This window comes from Natrix helvetica (assembly GCF_964273705.1).
Source record: "Natrix helvetica genome assembly, chromosome: 13".
NCBI lineage: Eukaryota > Metazoa > Chordata > Lepidosauria > Squamata > Natricidae > Natrix > Natrix helvetica.
In genome coordinates, this window is record NC_138557.1 from 3,900,101 (window position 1) to 3,920,019 (window position 19,919).

Below are 19,919 nucleotides of genomic sequence, written 5' to 3' on the forward strand. Positions count from 1 at the left end.
GCTTTCCTTTAGAGTGTGAACAGAGCAATAGATTTAATCACTTCCAATTAGAATTGGTAATAGAAAAATTGTATTTATTAGACACTATATTACTGTTCCAGATACATTTGGGTTGCAGTTGTATATACACCTAGGGATTAATTTAAGGTTCAGAATTATGTACAGAATTAAAGCAATTTTAAAAACGTGCCCGCATCCCATAATGAAGGGCCAACAGTTGCTTTATTTTAGCTCCTGGCTGCCCTGATCTTCTTCCAGCTTAGTGCCATCTTTGCTTTGTGCCACATTCTTATATCGGTATCTTGTCCAAGGGTGTGGTGTTTCTTCCCCGGGCATCCATTTAAGCCATTGGAAATAGAAAGCTCGGAAGCCCTCAATTTTCTCTAGATAATGATCCTTTTTCTGGTACTGCAAGAAGAAAAATGAATGCAAGTTATTAAAAGCACACCTTGCATCAGAATAGAGTCGGACATGTTCTGACCGAGGCTTCCCGAGAGCAGGAAGCAAACTCCTGGTCCTGACAAAAACCTCTTTTATTAATTGACTGTGGATTCTGCTCATTCACATCCAGCAAAGTCTTTCAAGGGAGGATTTACAGTCACAGACCTTATCTGGCTTGGAGAGCTGCCAGGCCGATCTCTGCAAAACATAAGCTAGGGATTCGAACCGCCGAACTGCTGACCTTTCTGAACAACTAGCTCAGTGTCTTAGCCACTGAGCCACGCGTTCCATAAGGATCATCTTACCTGATCATAATTAGGAGGATACTGGGCTGCAAACTCCAGCCCCTTAAGAATGACTTCATTTGGAGCCACCTGATTCCTGCTCATGTCTTTAAGGATCTCTATGAGGTACGTGTAATTCAGTCGCTTCACGGCTGCGTTGATCAGCGCGCCGTAGATCTGCACATTGGGTTTTATTCCAGAGCGCTGAAACGAATGCATGACAAAAACATTTGAGACAAAGGCAGCTGTGAAGAAGAAAGAACATAGCTCTGTCACGCTTCGAATCTAGGCGAGGACTGAAGCAAGTGGCAAATATTTCAAGGCGGAAAATGAGTGCCTCAAAATTTGGAATTTCACATGTGTTCTGCTAAAACCCAATTGGACTGTTTTGTACCTTCATGTCTGACAGTAACTGCATCCCTTCCTTGTATTTGCGGCAGGCAATGGCTAAGTTACAAAACGTGTACAGGTCCGGCGAAAGTCCGTTTTGCAACATTAAAGGCAGCAAGCTCTGTAAATCGAAAAAGACTGTATTAAGCAGGACTGTATGAGTCTCTAAAATATACAGTGGCTAATGCAGCGCTCCCAGAATAGTGATCCATACTGTTCTGAGCGAGGCTTCCCCAAAAAGCACGAGGCAGAGTCCTGGTCCCGACAAAACCCCTCTTATTAAACGAATGTGAATTCCTCTCCTTCGCATTCAGCAAAGGCCTGGCAAACAATCTTTCAAAGGAGTATTTACGACTACAGACCTTATCTAGCTTGGAAAGCTGCCATGTCAATATTTTCCAAATGAGGTCCTGTGCAAGGAAAGATTGGGCACAGAGTCTCTGAGATTCACGGACAGATTTTCACACTCTTGAAACGAATCTAACGACCGAACGAACAAATTGTTTCCTGCAAAAGCCCCCTCCCCTTTCGCTCCCCTTTTATTTCCTATGGGAGGGGCCATTCACCGTCCACCTGTGACTTTACTCCCAAGTCGACCCTGATTTCTGAGCTGTTCTTTTCTTCTGGCAGCTCTGCGCATGCGCACATTGGGAACAGGCTCCAACTGTTCCTCTGCTTCACTGCTGTCTTTCTCCGAAGGCAGCTGAGAACTGCCAGACAGTCTTGACCCCATCTCTGCCTCTGACGCAGAGCCCTCGTCCGAGCCTTCCCCAGCCTCCAGGACTGGCCCATATTACTCCCCAACCTCCTCACTCTCCAACTCTGCTGCCAGCTCCACTGTCAGGCCACAACACATACAATACAATACAATACAATACAATACAATACAATACAATACAATACAATACAATGCAATAGCAGAGTTGGAAGGGACCTTGGAGGTCTTCTAGTCCAACCCCCTGCCTAGGCAGGAAACCCTACACCACTTCAGACAGATGGCTATCCAACATCTTCTTAAAGACTTCCAGTGTTGGGGCATTCACAACTTCTGGAGGCAAGCTGTTCCACTGATTAATTGTTAATTGTTAATTAATTGTTAATTGTTAATACCCAGAAAGGGACAATCCTACCTTTGCTGCCTCCAGGTCGGCTTTCTTGCTCTTTTTTCTGATCAACGTGTTAAAAAAAGCCACGTCTGGTTTCACGTTGTTCTCTTCCATGACGGCCAGCAACGACGATTCGGACGGGCTGTTGAGTTCCACGTTTTCGGCCAACAATATGAACGTCCGAATGTTTCCCGCCACCTTGTCGTCCTTCATTCTTTTTAAGAAACCTTCCATGTTCCCCATCAGAGCCAGTCGGTCAGAGGGCGTTGCCACCGTCCCGAAGGAAACCACATGTGGGGCTGGACTCTGGAAATCCAGCAAGTTAGGGAGGGGAATGGCAGCCTCCGAGGAGGCGTTTTCCCTTGTGGATTCCGGAACCAACTGGTGCTGCTCAGAGACCACCAAACTCCCACCTGTATCGCAGTCTGATAAATCGGAGTGAGCGCTTGGCTTCGGTTTGGCACTGTCCTTGGCATCACCTGGGTTTCTCTCAGGCCTCTCAGTTTTTGGATTGTCTCCTGGAAACATATTTTTTTCCAGAGCTTCGACGTCTGATAATATTAAAGCTGGAATGTTAGCTATTTTCTTTCTGTGACCCTTTGAGCCTTGATCTCTGCCAGAATTCAGCCTCGGGTGAGTTGGGCGTTTCTCTGAGGGTCTCAGTAGCAATTGAGAAGCTACTTCAGAGTCACCAATGCTGCAGTATTTGGCAGCTGACAGCATCAAATTGTAAGTGTACAGATCAGGTTTGAGGTTCAGCTTTGCCATCTGCTGCCAAACCTGTTTAAAAACAACAACAGTACAGATCATCAACTTATACACACCCATCCGAGTCAGTCTTTCTCAGCTTGGACATCTTTAAGAGGGGGTGGGACTTCAGCTCCCAGAATTCCCCGGTCAGCATGCACTGGGGAGGGCGGAAAGAGCTTGGTTTGTGCCCACCATTGGAAGGGAGCAAAGGGCAGAAAACAGACCTGTAAAGCATAGCGGAATCCATTCTCTTTGTCGCTTATACATCCCATGAGCAGGATGTTGAAAGTATCTGTGGTGAGTTGATGGCCCTTTTCCACCATTTCCTGAGGAAAGGTAAGGATTCTGTAATTACTCTTCAATGTAAACATGTAACAAAAGATCCGTTGTTCTGTAATCCATATATAGCATTCCCAGGAAACAGATCTTAGGAAATTTGCCATAACTTTGTTTTTTTACAAAAAAAAAAAAGATCAAAATGAAGGCTACAGGGCACCTGTGAATCTGGAACTGAGGTGCCTTAGGCAACAAAATACCATCTTCTGACTGTTTTCACCAACTCTACTAAACCACCCGATGCTTTGTCTGGTTTTAGCTTAGTATGTTTTGTGGAGCAGGGATATTTTAAAGATAAAGGTTCCCCTCGCACACCTGTGCCAGTCGTTCTCTACTCTAGGGGGCGGTGCTCATCTCCGTTTCAAAGCCAAAGAGCCAGCGCTGTCTGAAGACGTCTCCGTGATCATGTGGCCAGCATGACTCAACGCCAAAGGCGCACGGAACGCTGTTCCCTTCCCACCAAAGGTGGTCCCTATTTTTCTACTTGCATTTTTTACGTGCTTTCGAACTGCTAGGTTGGCAGAAGCTGAGACACGTAACGGGAGCTTACTCTGTTACGCGGCACTAGGGATTCGAACCGTCGAACTTTCTGATATTTTATAAACCTGATAAGTGGCTATACTGCAACATGTGAATCCTGCCCTAATTTTAATTTTGCGAAGACCAGAAAAAATCAGCACATTTCTAGGAACCCACCATCCATTTCTTTACAAACAACCAAGAGTTTCTTTTCTGGTTTATACAGACTATTCCAAAGTGGGAAAAACAACGAGTTACAAAGAATATATGTCATAACAACCATTGTTCCAACTGCAACCTCAGAAAGTCCCCTTAAGCTTCTTGTTAAAACATTTGTGGAATATGATATTTATACCTGGAGTCAAGCAGCATATAAATTATTATTATGGTGATTTATGTCATATTTATGAGTGTGAGGTTTCTAAGACAGCTGATACAACTTTGCAAACAATTATAAATTTACACCAACAATCCCTTTTTGATTTTCTTTTTACCTTTAATATATCCAAGCACATGCGGAGGTCCGAACACAGAGCACAGCATTTCAACAAAGCGCGATAGGCAACTGGATTCAACTCGATGCCTTTTTGGATCAGTTCCCGTCGTAACTTAAGAGCGCTCTGCAGACCGCTGTCTTTCCAGGGCGTCTCCGCGCAGGCGTTGAAGAGGGCAGTGTAGGTGGCAATCGTCGGCGTCAGGCCTCGCTTTTTCATCTGCCTCCCCATAACGTAACAAGACAAAAGTTTCAGCAAGGAATCTGTCGCCTTTGCAACTACACATCGTTTAGAATGGAGGCTTTCAAAGTATTTGTAAGGATGGGCGTCGTTTACATTCACAAACTTAGAAAGGGTTGCGGTTGAGGGAATATCGTAAGGACTTCCTCGACAGATTAGAAACAAGAGCATAAAATGAATAACTCGATGTCAAACTGCAGGAATAAGACAAATGCAGTATTGGCAAGCAAATGTGCAGTCTTGCTTAGGACATATAGGAGGGAGTTTCAGTGCAAAATGACACATCAATTAAGGCAGAGGTGTCCAAACTTGGGAACTTTAAGACTTGTGGACTTCAACTCCCAGAATTCCCCAGCCAGCCTGGCTGGGGAATTCTGGGAGTTGAAGTCCACAAATCTTAAAGTTCCCAAGTTTGGACACCCCTGAATTAAGGGTTCCAATTAGAATAGAATAGAATTCTTGATTGGCCAAGTGTGATTGGACACACAAGGAATTTGTCTTTGGTGCAGATGCTCTCAGTGTACACAAAAGAAAAGATACATTTGTCAAGAATCATAAGGTACAGCACTTAATGATAGTCATAGGGTACAAATAAGCAATCAGGAAACAATATCAATATAAATTGTGAGGATACAAGCAACAAAGTTACAGTCCTGCAGTCATAAGTGGGATAGGAACGATGAGAAGACTAATAGTAATAGTAATGCAGCCTTAGTGAATGGTTTGACCGTGGTGAGGGAATTATTTGTTTAGCTCCCTCCAACCACGGATTTAAAGTAGTCATTTTTTTTCTTATTCATTTAAATCAAGCCCCATCCCCTTAACAAAAATCCCCTTTGAAAGAAACTGAGGGTATTTACATCATTGTAGAGCCGTAAGGCCTTCTTCAGGTACCCAACCCTGCCACATCCACCAATCAGCACCGTGTAGTTGGACTCCTCTGGCCAGAGACGTTCTTCCTTCAGCATCTGTACCTCAAAGAGCTCAAGAGCCTCGGCCAGCTGCAGAGAAGAGGGTCAAGGAAGAGGGTTAACTGCGAAACCCCACAAAGCTAAACAAGTTCAAGAAGTCCGAATTAGCAAAATTGCACTGAGGTAAAAAGTTGGGGGTAAATACAGGGAATCCTTGCTTAACAATGCATTGCTTAGCGGCTTGCAGTTATGACCAAGCGGCTGAAAAATTTAATCCAGACTTCCGATGGCTGCACACACACACACACATCATCACTATCATCATCTTCATTTAATGACCTCATGATTCCTTGTGGGGTGGAGTTTGGGCAACTGAAGGGAGCCAGCAGAGTATTTTACTGGCCGGATGCCCTTCCTGTCGCCAATGCAGAGTTTTGTTCAGAAGATATATTCTCACTGTGCCCAGAAAAAGAAATATCTGCCTCTCCCTAGGATCGAACTCACAGCCTCCCGACTGGGAGGCAAGAGCTCCACCTCTAGGCCAACTGCACCACTCACTGAACACATACACACACACACACACACACACACACACAAACATCACATGACTACATTTTGGGCACCAAATAGGAGGAAGGAGTACTAGGAACCCTTTTTCACTTTGAGCTGCTTATAAAATAATTAAGATGGGATAAAAAAACAATCTAATAAATCAATAAACAAACAGATCTTTCCTTCTCCTTCAAGGCCGTTCATTACTCCCTCCACCCCCATCTTTAAAATAAAAGGCAAAAAAAGAGAACATAGCCTAAGTAATGACCTTATTTGCCTTTATCAATGCTTTACACTGCAAAAAATACCAGTATGGGGTATTCTTTCGACCCCATCTGGGTTTTATTTCTAGCTCCTCCTCCTCCTCGTCTTCCTCCTCTTCTTTTTTGGTTTGGCGACGTAAGTTGTGAAAATCAGCTGATGGCGCCTGAGAAAAGGGCTTGGGGGGATATTTCTGAGTTAACAACCCAAAGCTTTCATCAACATCAAATGTCTCTTCTTCCTCCTCTTTAGAAAGCGCTTCCGACGATCTTGCCATCTCCTCCAAATCTCTCTTGTGCAATTTATAGACTGACAGGGACGTGCTAATCAGCCTCCGGTCCAGAAGGAAAGCTGTGGGTTGTGGGCTTGGAGGCCACATCCATTTTTTTCTTCCAGGAATGTCTCTGAAATGGTGTACGGAACAAAACCAAGGACAGACAGACCCTCTTTGGGTAAATACTGCAGAGAAGCCCCGGCACATCCGCGGAGAAACCGCCATCATTTCGCCTTTCTCTTTCTTTTCTTCTTCTTATCTCCAGATGAGAGAGCTGAAATCCAGATGGAAGGAATTAGGACTGCAACTCAAAAGCGACATCTGCTTTCCTGGGGAAATTAGCCCGAGTAGCAAGGATACATTTGTCAGGAGTCATCCTACAAATCAAAGAAAACATTCAATTAATGATTTAAACAATACAGCTAAACGATGAACAGACAAGCATTACGTTAAATTGATTAAATGAAAACATTTAAGGGCATTTAAATCAGATTTTTAACCAAGCTCCTTCTAGACTCCCGAGGGAAGGAATCAGAATCGAGCTGGAAGGGACTTAGGAGGTCTTCTAGTCCAGCCCCCTGCTCAAGCAGGAGACCCACTACCATTTCAGGCAAGTGACTGTCCAATCTCTTCTTAAAAGTCGAGAACAATGAGTGCCCATAACTTCTGAAGGTGACCCATCCCAGACTAATCAATCAAACAAACAAGATAGAGCTGGAAGGGACCTTGGAGGTCAACTAGTCCAGCCCCCTGCTCAAGCAGGAGACCCTCTACCATTTCAGGCAAATGGTTGTCCAATCTCTCCTTAAAAGCCTCCAGGGATGGAGCACCCACAACATCCGGAGGCCTTGAGGGCCAGTCTCAAACCCATCCCCAGTCCAGAAGCAACCTTGGGAGGCTTTGGGCCTGTCCTTCGCGCCTTCTTTCTCTCTGTCCCTGACCTGACAGCCTACCTTGCAGGGTTGTTGTTGAGGGAATGTGTGGAAGCAAAAAGGAGGGAGAAGCGAGCTCCTGAAGGAAAGGCGGGACCGAAATTAGATTAATAAACAGAGTTTGGGTATATATATATATATATATAATTCCTCTCGGAGCGGCCCAGCTAGGCCACCAACTGTCCTCCCGGCGACTTCACCCTTCCCGCTTCTGTCCATCTACAGCTCTCCCCGCCCACTAGAGGGCGGAGCTTCTCCTCAGACCGGCTTCCCTTCCCTCCCCCACTTTCCCTTTTCCATCGCCCAATCAGAAAGGGCCTCCTTTGGATTGGCCTGCAGCCTGAGGGGAGGGGGGGAAACACCCCGCCTCGCTGCTCCATTGGCTCAACGCGAGGTGTGACGCCACGCGACGCGACTCCCAGCCTGCCTTGCGCGGAGCGACGCGATTCCCAGCCTGCCTTGCCTGCGGGGCCGCGCGTTGATTGGCCCGTCCGGGCGGCGCGCGCCTCCTCCTCCCATCCTTCCCTCCCCTCCCCCACCCCGCGCTTTTCTTCTCCTCCCCCCCCTCAGCGCCGCCGGCGACGGACCCTTTTTCGCTCCCGTCTCTCGGCCGGCTTCTTCGCGGCCTCCCTCCCCGCCGCCGCCATGCAGGAGCTAATCGCCAGCGTGGACCACATCAAGTTCGACTTGGAGATCGCGGTGGAGCAGCAGCTGGGCGCCCAGCCGCTGCCCTTCCCGGGCATGGACAGTACGTGATGAGGGGGCTCCTCCTGAGGCCTTCCCCTCCCCCCCAGCCCCGACCATTGAAAAAATCCCATTAACCTGTATTTAATATTCAGTTATTCAGCGATATGCAGACCTCCCTTGTGCTTCTTTCTTCGCAGAGTCCGGGGCTGCGGTCTGTGATTTCTTTTTGAAGGCAGCATGTGGGAAAGGTAAGCTGTGGCTGCAGGTGTATTGTAGTAGTAGTCTAGCCTTTATTGTCATTCTACAACATAAATACAACGAAATTGGTTTTAGCCTCACTGGTGTAATCCATGACAACAAATACAAGCAACATAAATAGTGAAAGGGCCCCTGAAGGATTAGAGCATACACAGAGTGTAACCTAATTCAGCTTTTGTTAAATTGCTGTTGCGAGAAGCTCCATTGTAACCTAACGTGCCAACTTCATAGATAAAAACTTTTAGGCGAATTGCCAAGCTTTGCCTAGTAAAGTAACAAGTGGATTTTGTAAAATAACTACGCTTGCAACGTGAAATGTGTGTTCAGCATTCCCTAACAAAGCTCTGTTTTATATGCCAGAAAATGTATTCCTTTCCTCTTCTAAAGTCTATAGTTTTCAGTGCGCTGAGAAAAATCATGAGGTTTGTGTTAACGTGAAATAATGTTTCTAGCACTATGACAATCTGTGCAAGCTGTGCAAAGACTATAAGAAGTTTGACAAAAAGTTTTTTTTTTCCATGACTGGATAGTGAGGCTCGTGCCTGTTTTTTTCTCTCTCTCTATGCCTGCTCTGTTAAGGTGGGAGACAAAAATGCCGTCAAGTCTTTTTGCTTTCTGCAGAAAATAAAAACTGATTATCAGTAGCCTCGTGTTCAGAGTTTCATTGGAATTATCAGATTCTGAGCTGAATTTAAAAACCTTAACAATGCAAATAATTAGGGGAAAAGAAAAAGAAAAAAAAACTAGTCGTACGTTTCTGCATGTGCGTGGAGTGATTGTGGTTGCGTTTAAGAGTCTGACAGCCCAAGGATAGAAACTATTTTTAAATCGTATTTATTTGGCTGGCTATGCTTTGATGTCTTCTGCCCGATGGTAGAAGTGCGAAGAGACACTGACCAGGGTGTGAATCATCTCTGAGTATCTTCCTTACTCTGCTAAAGTAGCAAGGCCTGGCGAGGTCAACCAGTGGTGTTAGAGGGCAACCAATGGTTACTTGATCACACTCTGGGTTCTCAGTCATCCAAGGTCATGGTTATCCCCCAAGTTATGTTCCCCCCCCCCAAGAAACTAATTACAGAAATTAATATTTTATAAAGAGGGAGGAGAAATTGCCCATGATTCTAGGCCTCATTTTTAAAATCTTGGTTTACACATTGAGCTGTCAGAATAAAAATCGTATGTCAAGATGTCATAGCATAAGTTAGTCTTAAAACATGGTAACTCATGGTTATTATATTGCCCTAAGAAGCCTTATTGTAGAGAGGCTGTATTTACCAAATGAATACCTTATAATTTTTTAAAATACATAGATTAACTATTGCTTGTAGCTGTTGTGTTTTAAGTCTGCAAATTGAGGCAATAGACCGTAGAGGCATTTTGTATTGATTCCTTGCCTGATTTTATATCTCCTTCCCCCCCCCCTCCCCCGGCAGGAGGGATGTGTCCGTTTCGGCACATCAGTGGTGAAAAGACAGTGGTTTGTAAACACTGGTTACGAGGCCTGTGCAAAAAAGGGGACCAGTGTGAATTCTTGCACGAATATGACATGACCAAGATGCCAGAATGTTACTTCTATTCAAAATACGGTAAGGGCCAATGTAATAATGAATAGCTGCTATTTAATCTTGACTTTTGCAGAGACTGTGTGTGTGTGTGTTCTGTAGTGTACCACAGTGGAATCCATTTCATCCATTGTTCTAGGAAGCTTTACAACAATGTGTTTTACAATCTCAAGTTTCAGTGACTTGAGATGTTGATGGAAGAAATGAGAGTTTCACCAGATGTGCATTGGTTTGTAAGCTGGTCTATTGGCTATGCTACCTCTTGGTGACATTCTGATTAGGTATTTTGAATGTTAATGGAGCAAATGGTTGGTGTGCAGTCAGTCGTGCATTGGTAGCGTGCTTGCTTTCACTTTTTGATATGATTCTTAATGTTTAAATTACCAGTTTCTTTACACTCCTGCTACGGAATGTGTATATCTGCAAGTTTAGTTCATTAAATGTTGTATTTCAAAAGGCTGATGATGAAAGGTATAGATCAGATGGCTAACCTTTTTGTCCTCGCGTGCCGAAATCACACTCACAGTACAATGCGCCCCACCACCTGCGCATGCACACGTGACCCCACCCCATGCATGTGCGTGCAAATCCCCCCTCCCCCATGCTTGCGAGGGGCATTTTTGCTCTTCCCAGGCTTCGGAGGCCCTCCCTGAAGCCTGACATGACCCCCCCTGCATGCTGTCACATCTCCACATGCGCGACATACCTGAAAATCAGCTGGCCGGCAGGAGGCACGCGCACATGCGTGGTGGAGCTGAGCTGGGCAACGACTTGCGTGTGCCATAGGTTCACTATCATGGGTGTAGATGGTGGCCATAAAGAAGCACCTGACTTTCTTAACACTTTGCAACTGTTCTTGAAATTGCGTTGACGGTTTGGTGGGCTGAAGCTGCTGACTGTCTGTTGCAGGGGAATGCAGCAACAAGGAGTGTCCATTCCTGCACATTGACCCAGAATCTAAAATCAAAGACTGCCCTTGGTATGACCGAGGTTTCTGTAAACACGGTAGGTACCCACTTGTGGAGACAGACTTCTCGAGAAACAGGGCCAAGCTTACAAAAGCCTCTGAATTGACATTTAGCTCTTTGAAAACCTATCTTCCCTTTTGAAGAAAAAAACATGACTTGTAGTTAGAGAGAACGGTCTGAATTTGGGGCCCTCTTGCTGTTTTGAAAACTTTAAGTTTGGCTTGGATGAGGTTAGTATTGGGGGGGGGAGAGAAAGGATTTGTGTGTCTTGCACAATCCTTTTACATGCCTTGCGTTTTATGTTGTAGGTCCTCTCTGCAGACACAGACACACACGGCGTGTTATTTGTGTGAATTACCTGGTAGGCTTCTGTCCTGAAGGCCCTGCGTGCAAATTCATGCAGTGAGTATTTCCCAGATCTGTCCTAAAATTCTCCACCTTTTATTAAGCCACGTAGGTGTGTGCCCTTTTCAAACCCTTCCTGAAATGTCAAGCTGAAGTATCATGCTGTCCCTCATTCACCCTCTTTAATGCTTAGCTCATTATTAGAGTGTATCTTCTTCTTGTGCCATATCCGTCATTGGATGTTGGCGATCCTATTTTTATCAACTGCCGCACGAAAAAGTCCTGTTGAGTTTTGTCCAAACGGGTCCCTTAGATTTTGAAGCCACCCTGTTCTTCTTCTGCCTGGACCTCCTTGGCCTTCAGTCTTTCCATGGAGGATTCAGTGAAGGATGCCGTATTTTTCCGGGTGTCGCATCCCCTATCCAAAATATTCTCACTTTTGCTTTTTTATTGTTTTGATGATTTCCCTTGGTTTTCACAATTAGTGATACAACACCATCACATACATTGTATTACTAGAGCTTTTCCTCATAGAACGAAGAAAAAAAAAGTCACATTTTAAAAGGGGGTTTATTTCTGAAGCTAAGCTTAAAAGTATTCCTGGGAGAGTTAGAATCCCCAAAGCGGATTTCTTTTTTTATCAGTTTGGTCTCCCTCTCTTTCCATACGCATATGTCCTTTTTCTTTTGAAAAACAGTCCTCGGTTTGAACTTCCTATGGGAACGACAGAGCAGCCGCCGCTACCGCCCCCAACGCAGCCACAACAAAAAGTAAGCCCCCCTGCTTTTTCAGCTGCTTCGGTAGGCCGTTCACGCTTGAAGATTCAACTTAAAGAGAACTGTTTGAATAGTTCAATTGTGTGCGTTTCTTGATGCTAGAGATGCTTTTCCTGTTATAGTGGCGCCTGATTTGCAGAGCGGGAGAGGAGTGGACGACTGACATTCAAGGGAGTAGTAGTAGTAGTAGTAGTAGTTAATTTTATCGTGTGCTTTTAATTAAGGGCACTGCAAGCATAGGCCAAAGCCACAGATAATATTACAATCAAATTGCCTCAGGATTCTAACACTGTATAGGAAAATATTATTATTCTCCTCTAAGGGAATAGAGCTTTGGAAATGTTTAAAATAACCACATTTTTTTCGCTTCTTTCTTGAGGTTGCAGGATTTGGGTATGGCCAGTCTAGAGAAAAGAAGGACTAGGGGTGACAATAGTGGTATTCCAGTATTTGAGGGGTCAACTTATTTTCCAAAGCACCAGAAGGCAGGACAAGAAACAATGAATGGATTAGTTTATCAATGAGAGAAGCAACCTGGAATTAAGGAGAAATTTCCTGATAGGACAATTAATCAGTGCAACAGCTTGCCCCCCCAGACGTTGTGGGTGCTTCATCACTGGAGGTTTTTAAGAGATTGTATGGTCACCTGTCTGAAATAGTATAGGTTCTCCTGCTTGAGCAGGGGGTTGGACTAGAAGACCTCCAAGGTCCCTTCTAGCTCGATTCTGACTGATACCTTTTGAGGTAGAGATTGAAAGTCCCACCATCATCAATTAAAGGGTGCTTTGGGGGGAGGGGGGTAGTCTGATCACATGGTAGGTCCCAGGACCGCAGATTTAGGGGGAGGTTGAAACATCTCACAATGTTTCCCTTGCACTGTAAGCTTATAATGAGCCTTTAGGGAGGTGTGGGTTGCTTTTGGCGCCTTAGGCACAAGTCTGGGACAACACTTATGATTCTTGCCTGAATACCGTGTGTCTTATTTTCTTTCGACCTCCGAAATAAGCATTTGGCCTTATTTTCAGGGAGGTCTTATTATTTTTGAGGTGCAGGTGGTAGTGAGCTTGGTCGCTTCACAGCTGCTGCTGTGTTGCAATATTTTCGGGGAGGGTTTATTTTAGCACATGCGCTCAAAAGCCCAGTTGGGCTTATTATCCGGGGAAGTCTTACTATCGGGGAAAGAGGGTTGAGAAAGCTGCTACTAAGGTGTGTAATATGTATGGGCTGCTTTCCCTTTTCAGCAAAACAACAACACGCCATTGCAAAGGTCCTCCTCTCTTATCCAGCTGACGAGTCAGAAGTCTTCCCCCAACCAACAAAGGACCCCACAGGTCATTGGGGTCATGCAGTCCCAAAACAACAGCATAGGGAACAGAGGACCACGCCCCCTGGAACAAGTCACCTGTTATAAGGTAAGGTAAGCTGCCTAAGGGACGTGGTGGTTCAGTGGCTCAGACACTGAGCTTGTTGATCAGAAAGGTCAGCAGTTCAAATCCCTAGCACCTCGTAAATGGAGTGAGCTCCCGTGACTTGTCCCGGCTTCTGCCAATCTAGCAGTTCAAAAGCACATAAAAAATGCAAGTAGAAAAATAGGGGCCACCTTTGGTGGGAATGGAACAGCGTTCCGTGAGCCTTTGGTGTTTAGTCATGCTGGCCACATGACCACGGAGATGTCTTCGGACAATGCTGGCTCTTTGGCTTTGAAACGGAGATAAGCACCGCCCCCTAGAGTCGGAAACGAGTAGCACATATGTGCAAGGGGAATGTTTACCTTTAAGCTGCCTACCTAAGGCTGAGTTTTATGAGGGGATGGGCTGTGCAGGGGGAGTGGGAGGCCGATTTTGTGCAACTCGACTTGCCAGCCCTGAATTTTGGAGCCGGTGTGTGTTTTCACTCTTTGAACATGGGATATTCTCCTCCCATTCCGGAACATAAAATTTGAGAAATGACACATTCGTCTGCTTTGTGAAAAAAGTATGATTCTCTCCCCCCCCCCCCCCCAATCTACATGAATGCTTTAAAGAAATCTGTAGGATTATAATGGAATATAGACAATGGGGAATGAAGGCTAATAATAGAATGGGCTGGAAAGTGTTGGCTTGAAAACATCAACACATTTTGGTGGAAGAGTGCTGTATGCCACAGCTTTCTAGTAGTTATGGCAGCGCCAAATTTAGCCACATGGATGTGAGGTTTTCATGCCCATGTACATGTCTGTCTAAATGCAAACAACAGGATGTAAAACAGCAACAATCCATTGATTTTTCACTATTATTTTGAAAAAGGCAGATGTTGATGTTTCTAAGTCTGGTCTTTCAGAATGGGCTATGGGGGGGGGGGGGAGAAGCAATTGTGAATATTCAGATTAAAGGATTCATTAAAATCTCCCAGTTATATGTGTACTTCGAGCAACAATGTTTTTGTCGTCTTCTTCTTAGTGTGGTGAAAAAGGACACTACGCCAACAGATGTACCAAAGGACATTTGGCTTTCCTTAGTGGGCAATGAAGCAACGGACTTTACAGCATTTTTATACATTATCTTTACGAGCCCAATTATCTCTAGTATCCTCTTGAATGACCGAACCACCTTTTTTTATACCTGCACCAAAGGATTGGCCAGTGAAAGGATTACTTGATCTGCAACTCCTCTTTTTTGTTTTGGTATTTCCTTTTAACTTTTAAGGCTACAACGTAGTGCCTCTCTTGTTCACAGCCTGAAGAAGCAAACGTAATACACAAGCCTTCTAAAAGAAAAAAAAACAAACATTTGGGATAGGGATTTTTGGTTCAAAAGGGTGGAGCTTTCTCCTTCGAAAATGTTTAGCCTGTTCTTTCAACCGTCCTTGGCAGAAGATAAATATGTGTGCGTGAGCGGCTGCCCAGCTCTGCTTTGTTCCGAATCTTTGTGTTTTTTGTTTAGGCTGGGCCCAAGGCTAATTCAAGATGGAATTCATCTTGTTCGTCAGGTACAGTTGCATTTGTCTACATGTACAGTTTGTATATTTGGGACGCAGTGGCTCAGTGGCTAAGACGCTGAGCTTGTTGATCAGAAAGTAACAGAGTGTAACAGAGTGAGCTCCCGTGACTTGTCTCAGCTTCTGCCAATGTAGCAGTTCGGGAGCATGTAAAAAGTGCAAGTAGAAAAATAGGGACCACCTTGGGTGGGAAGGGAACAGCGTTCCGTGCACCTTTGGCGTTGAGTCATGCTGGCCATATGACCATGGAGACGTCTTCCGACAGTGCTGGCTCTTTGGCTTTGAAACGGAGATAAGCACCGCCCCCTAGAGTTGGGAAGGACTAGCACATGCGAGGGGAACCTTTACCTTTTACCTATAGTTTGTACTTTAATATTGTTAGTGGCTGGACAAATACAGGCAGAAAACTCCAAATTGTGAAAAGCAGTGTTAGGTTTATGGGAAAATCAAATCTTTCCTTCATTCTGAAAGCAATCCAAACTGTGCCACCGCAATGCAATTTTCATTTGCAGAGCATACTAAAAACGATCAAAAGTTCCCTAGGAATATAACAATCTGATATCCAAAATCCTTAAATCAATTGAAAGCTTAAAAAAGAAAACAAGAAAAACAAAATTCTCTGTAAAAACCCATTATTTAAAAGAGCTCCACTGAAGAGTATTTTGTCATGTCATTAAGTTGGCCTGGAAGACTAATTCCAGTCACGAAACTGAATTATTCTGAGAATCCGAATTGGTGTATATTTTCTAGGCATTCCAGACACAAAGCTTAGCGTTTTTTAATCGTGTAAAAGAAAAAAACTGCCGTTAAAAAAAGAAGATTGTGATTAACATTTCAGATCTTGGTGAAGCTAGTATTAGTATCTTCAATACGTTTTATAATTTTAAAGAAAAGTCTATTGTATCCGCACTCATCTGTCTTCTAGCGTTTGAAATTAGTTCTACCAGACACAGATTGAAATATTTTATTATTGGTCTCGGCATACATTGGATGCTTTGTAAGAGAAATACAGAAGTCAGTTGCCTGTGGTTGACTGATCATAGGAAGAGAAACTTGTGTTCTTGTCGGTGGAATCTTAGTGGTATTTTCTCCAGCGTTCTTCCTCTAAATAATCAGAACCAGTTTTGGTTAGATTGCAGTTTTCTTTAAACATTCTCAAACATTTCCTGCTATTCCACCGAGTGATTTGGGGGGGGGTGGGGAATGGAAGTACAATCTTAAGAGGGCAAGCTTATATCTCCAATTCTTGTTCTTGCTTGCAGTTACCAGATTTCTGGGAATATAGATTTTACCCAGTACTTGGCAGAAGGTACTTTGTAGCTACAGGTAGTCCTCGACTTACAACAGTTCAATTACTGACCATTCAAAGTTACGGCGGCACTGGAAAAAGCAACTTATGACTGTTTTTCACACTTACGACCTTTGCGGCATCCCTGTGGTCACACGATCAAAATTCAGATGCCTGGCAACTGACTCATATTTATGGCGGTTGCAAGGTCATGCAATTCGCTTTTGCGACCTTCTGACAAGTCAAGGAAAGGGAAGCCAGGTTCACTGAAGAATTGTGTTGCTAATTTAATAACTGCAGTGATCCACTTAACAACCGTGGCGAGAAAGGTCATAAATTGGGGCAAAACTCACGTAACAAATGTCTCAATTAGGGACAGAAATTTTGGGCTGGGTTGTGGTCATAAGCTGAGGACTACCTGTGCAATCTCAGAGAAAATCCTTGCCACCTGTTCTATCAGATTACATAGCCTGTCTGAAGTCAGGTGAAGTAGCGTGTAAATGTCCTAGAAACCGAACTTGGCCAATGAATTTAACTGCAGTGGACAGAACTAAATGAATTCTCCTGGATCAATGCCTACCAACCTCACAAACTCATGCAATGCTCAACAAGAACCGTGCCTCAACAAGAAGGCTGCCACACCACCTGGCATCTATTCAACAATAAAACCATAATTCGGTGTGGCTTCATTCTCCCTGTGTAGGGCTGCATGTTTGGCTATTTCATCTCAAGCAGTTTCTCATATTTTATACTTGTGTCATATGAATCTGTCACCCCCTCTCCACTTGCAGGGAACCAGAGCCTAAAACAAAAATGGTTTCAAACCCATGTTTTTTTGTTTTTGTAAGTTGGTTCTGCTGTATCCAGTTGTGGCAGGGAGTAATGGTGGTGTAATGGTGTAATTTTTTTAAAAAATGAAACATTTTACTTGAACACGGCCCAAAACATCAACTGATTACAGAATCTTGGCACATTGTGTGAACACGGTGTCATTTTAAAAAAAATAATGAAACATTTTACTTACTGAGGTGATCATACACTAAGTAGTAGCTGAAAACCATGTAAGCTGATAACAACATGGCAGGACCGCTGATGCCACATCTCTTCGGTTCCCAGTATTTTGAGTAGAACCTGTTGTGGCCTAATCAAAGTGGAAACCCATCTTAAAAGTCAGTAATGGCTCGACTAGCCGCATATATTCTTAGCCACAGATATTCTAGCCATAGCATTATCGATGCAAATGTAAATAATACAATTTGCTGCGGCTTTCATGGAAATTCCAATAGGCACCTTGTAAATTCCTAAGAAATATTGTTCTCTCTCTCTCTCTCTCTCTCTCTCTCTCTCTCTCTCTCTCACACACACACACACACCATGTAAGATTTTTTTCCAAAATACTAACCTCTCTTGCATGATTCCAGAAAAGCTCTGGGGGTGTAATTGAGCGATGCCAACCAAGTGGGCAGCTGACCCAGTTTCACATCCAGGAGCCTCAAATCTTTAATAGGTACTAAAAATAAAAGGACCACAAAACATGATGGGAAGGAATGCAACATTTAAGGAATGATCACCAAAAAAAGATCCATGTAATTTACGATTGTTATCCCTGTTTAAGTCACTCATCAGCAGAACAAAACATTCCCTTTTCTTTGTAACTAATCTCTCTGTTACATTATACTGAGATGGAAATTAAAGTCAGTAAAGGCAGCCAGTTACAGCTTGCAAATGACATGGGAGGCTAGACATTTAAAATATATATCCTACAATGAGCATCTCTGCATTTGCAGAGGGAGAAGACCTGCCACACATCCTGTTTGATTGTTGCTTGTATAATGGGGTGAGAGACAGCCACCTTGGTCCATAAACCAAATGAAGGACCCATTGGGATACCCATATCAAAAAAACTTACCTTACCAGAATCTGGAAATAACATTTAACACAGCACAGTCCTTAAAACAAAATGGTTCAGTTGAGATCTGCATATGTGGGACTGATTGGGGTGGATTGCAGGGGTGACACCGAAATATAATAATATCATACTTTTATCTATATCTTAAATGATTGTATTCTATTCCAATTTCATTTTCGACTGTTATTTTATTCCAATTCCATTTTAAATGGTATTTTATTCCAGTTCCATTTTAAATTGCCTGTGTCAAATTGTAGTAATAATTTGTTTCTGGAACTTTGCCCTTCGATACGGCCTGAAAGCTAATCAATAAAGACCCATATAGATTTATGTCCCCTTTTAGAGACAGGGAGGGGGAAAAAACAAATTAGATCCTGTCAAAGAGATCCTGCCCTTTTGCAGCTTAACCTCCTTCTCTGCACCCCAAGTCAATGGAGTGGGAGACATTTAAGAAATCAAAATAACATTTTAATATATTTTTCATTTTAAAAATCCGATTTCCCCCCCTTTCCAACGATTGCAAGCCATATATTCCCCCCCCCCCCCAATCTGCATTTTAGGGGGTGGGCAACATAGAACTTGGGGTAGGGGGATGGAAACAAAAGCTTCCCCTGCTGCCCCCCCAACCCGCCCTGGACTCCAAAGCCCATCAGTCACAGCCGGCGGGGCTCATGGGTGCTACCATTACAAACGCCCCGCAAACCCCTCCGGGTTGCCACCCCCGGCTTATCTGGAGGGGAAAGAGGCGACTTTCAGGGCTCCAGAAAGCCGGGGGGGGGGGTCACCTTGGTTTCTCCCGCCCCGGAGAAAGACTCACCGGGTGACTCCGCCATCTTGCGGCTGCTCAAGAGATCCGCCCGCAAAGGTTGCCGGGAAGAGATAGAACGCGCAGGCGTGCTCGCGCGCGAGACAGACAGAGGCACGCACGCGCTCTAGGAAGAAAGTCGCTTTGCATTCAGGGACCTCCTGGGCGGAGCTAAGTGAGGGGCGGGGCTTTTTCCAGCAGCTGGGGAGGGGTGGGGCGAGGAGGGTTGCAAAGTTTCTTTCTTTCTTCCATTCGCTTTTTAATAGCCTTAATTTAATAGATTTAAACCACTTCATGCTTTAATTTAAGAGCCTTATGATAGTGTTTGCATTCTCTTCCTCTGCCAGCCAGCTCCAAGAGGGAGATTTCCCCTTCCCTACTTTTAAAATTTAACATTAAATTAAATTTTAAAATGAATTAGAATTAAAATTGCTGATGTGGGGGGGGGGGGATATTCTCAGAGTTTTGTCCGCCTGGGTCCATATTCATATTTTAATCCTTCTTTGGGGGGGGGTGTCCTTTGGGGACCTTCTGACAAACAAAATTCATGGGCAGGCCAGATTCACTTAACAACTGTGGCAAGGTCATAAAATGGGACAAAGCTCACTTAACAACAGAATCTTCGGGCTCAGTTGTGGTCGTAAGCCGAGGACTAGCTGTAGATTCCGGTCATCCTTTTCTTCTTTCCATGTGGCTGCCCTGAAAATGACATGAATTTGGGGCACGAGATCCCTTGGGAATCCAACATCTGTTAGCAAAGGAAGCTTTGCTACTTGATAAATGAGTTGCAACCATGTACAAGTAGTTCTGGATTTATGACCATTCGTTTAGAAGAGAATAGAATTCTTTATTGGC

The 19,919-nt window shown here is 44.2% G+C and overlaps 3 protein-coding genes across 5 annotated transcripts; 1 reads left to right on the forward strand and 2 right to left on the reverse strand.

Annotated features, from left to right (window-relative positions):
• Nucleotides 1–59: 59 nt before the first annotated feature.
• On the reverse strand, nt 60–8,393 carry PTCD1 (pentatricopeptide repeat domain 1). Of its 3 annotated transcripts, none has more exons than XM_081965779.1 (9): nt 8,313–8,393; nt 6,292–6,935; nt 5,421–5,561; nt 4,321–4,539; nt 3,196–3,297; nt 2,246–3,001; nt 1,120–1,236; nt 747–929; nt 60–408 (listed from the first exon to the last, which is right to left on the reverse strand). In XM_081965779.1, the coding sequence occupies exons 2-9, from the start codon at nt 6,784–6,786 to the stop codon at nt 223–225; spliced, it is 2,199 nt and encodes a 732-aa protein (XP_081821905.1). In that variant the 5' UTR covers nt 6,787–6,935; nt 8,313–8,393; the 3' UTR covers nt 60–222. The 3 variants fall into 3 exon arrangements, with proteins under 3 accessions (XP_081821905.1, XP_081821906.1, XP_081821904.1); XM_081965780.1 differs by lacking the exon at nt 8,313–8,393 and adding an exon at nt 7,671–7,691; XM_081965778.1 differs by lacking the exon at nt 8,313–8,393 and adding an exon at nt 7,512–7,644.
• On the forward strand, nt 8,023–14,971 carry CPSF4 (cleavage and polyadenylation specific factor 4). The gene is made up of 8 exons (XM_081965785.1): nt 8,023–8,238; nt 8,375–8,425; nt 9,869–10,021; nt 10,907–11,002; nt 11,274–11,367; nt 12,008–12,080; nt 13,328–13,498; nt 14,525–14,971. The coding sequence occupies exons 1-8, from the start codon at nt 8,136–8,138 to the stop codon at nt 14,591–14,593; spliced, it is 810 nt and encodes a 269-aa protein (XP_081821911.1). The 5' UTR covers nt 8,023–8,135; the 3' UTR covers nt 14,594–14,971.
• A 1,041-nt stretch (nt 14,972–16,012) lies between these two features.
• On the reverse strand, nt 16,013–19,207 carry ATP5MF (ATP synthase membrane subunit f). The gene is made up of 4 exons (XM_081965786.1): nt 19,077–19,207; nt 17,753–17,860; nt 17,375–17,491; nt 16,013–16,166 (listed from the first exon to the last, which is right to left on the reverse strand). The coding sequence occupies exons 1-4, from the start codon at nt 19,090–19,092 to the stop codon at nt 16,138–16,140; spliced, it is 270 nt and encodes an 89-aa protein (XP_081821912.1). The 5' UTR covers nt 19,093–19,207; the 3' UTR covers nt 16,013–16,137.
• Between the last annotated feature and the right edge of the window lie 712 nt (nt 19,208–19,919).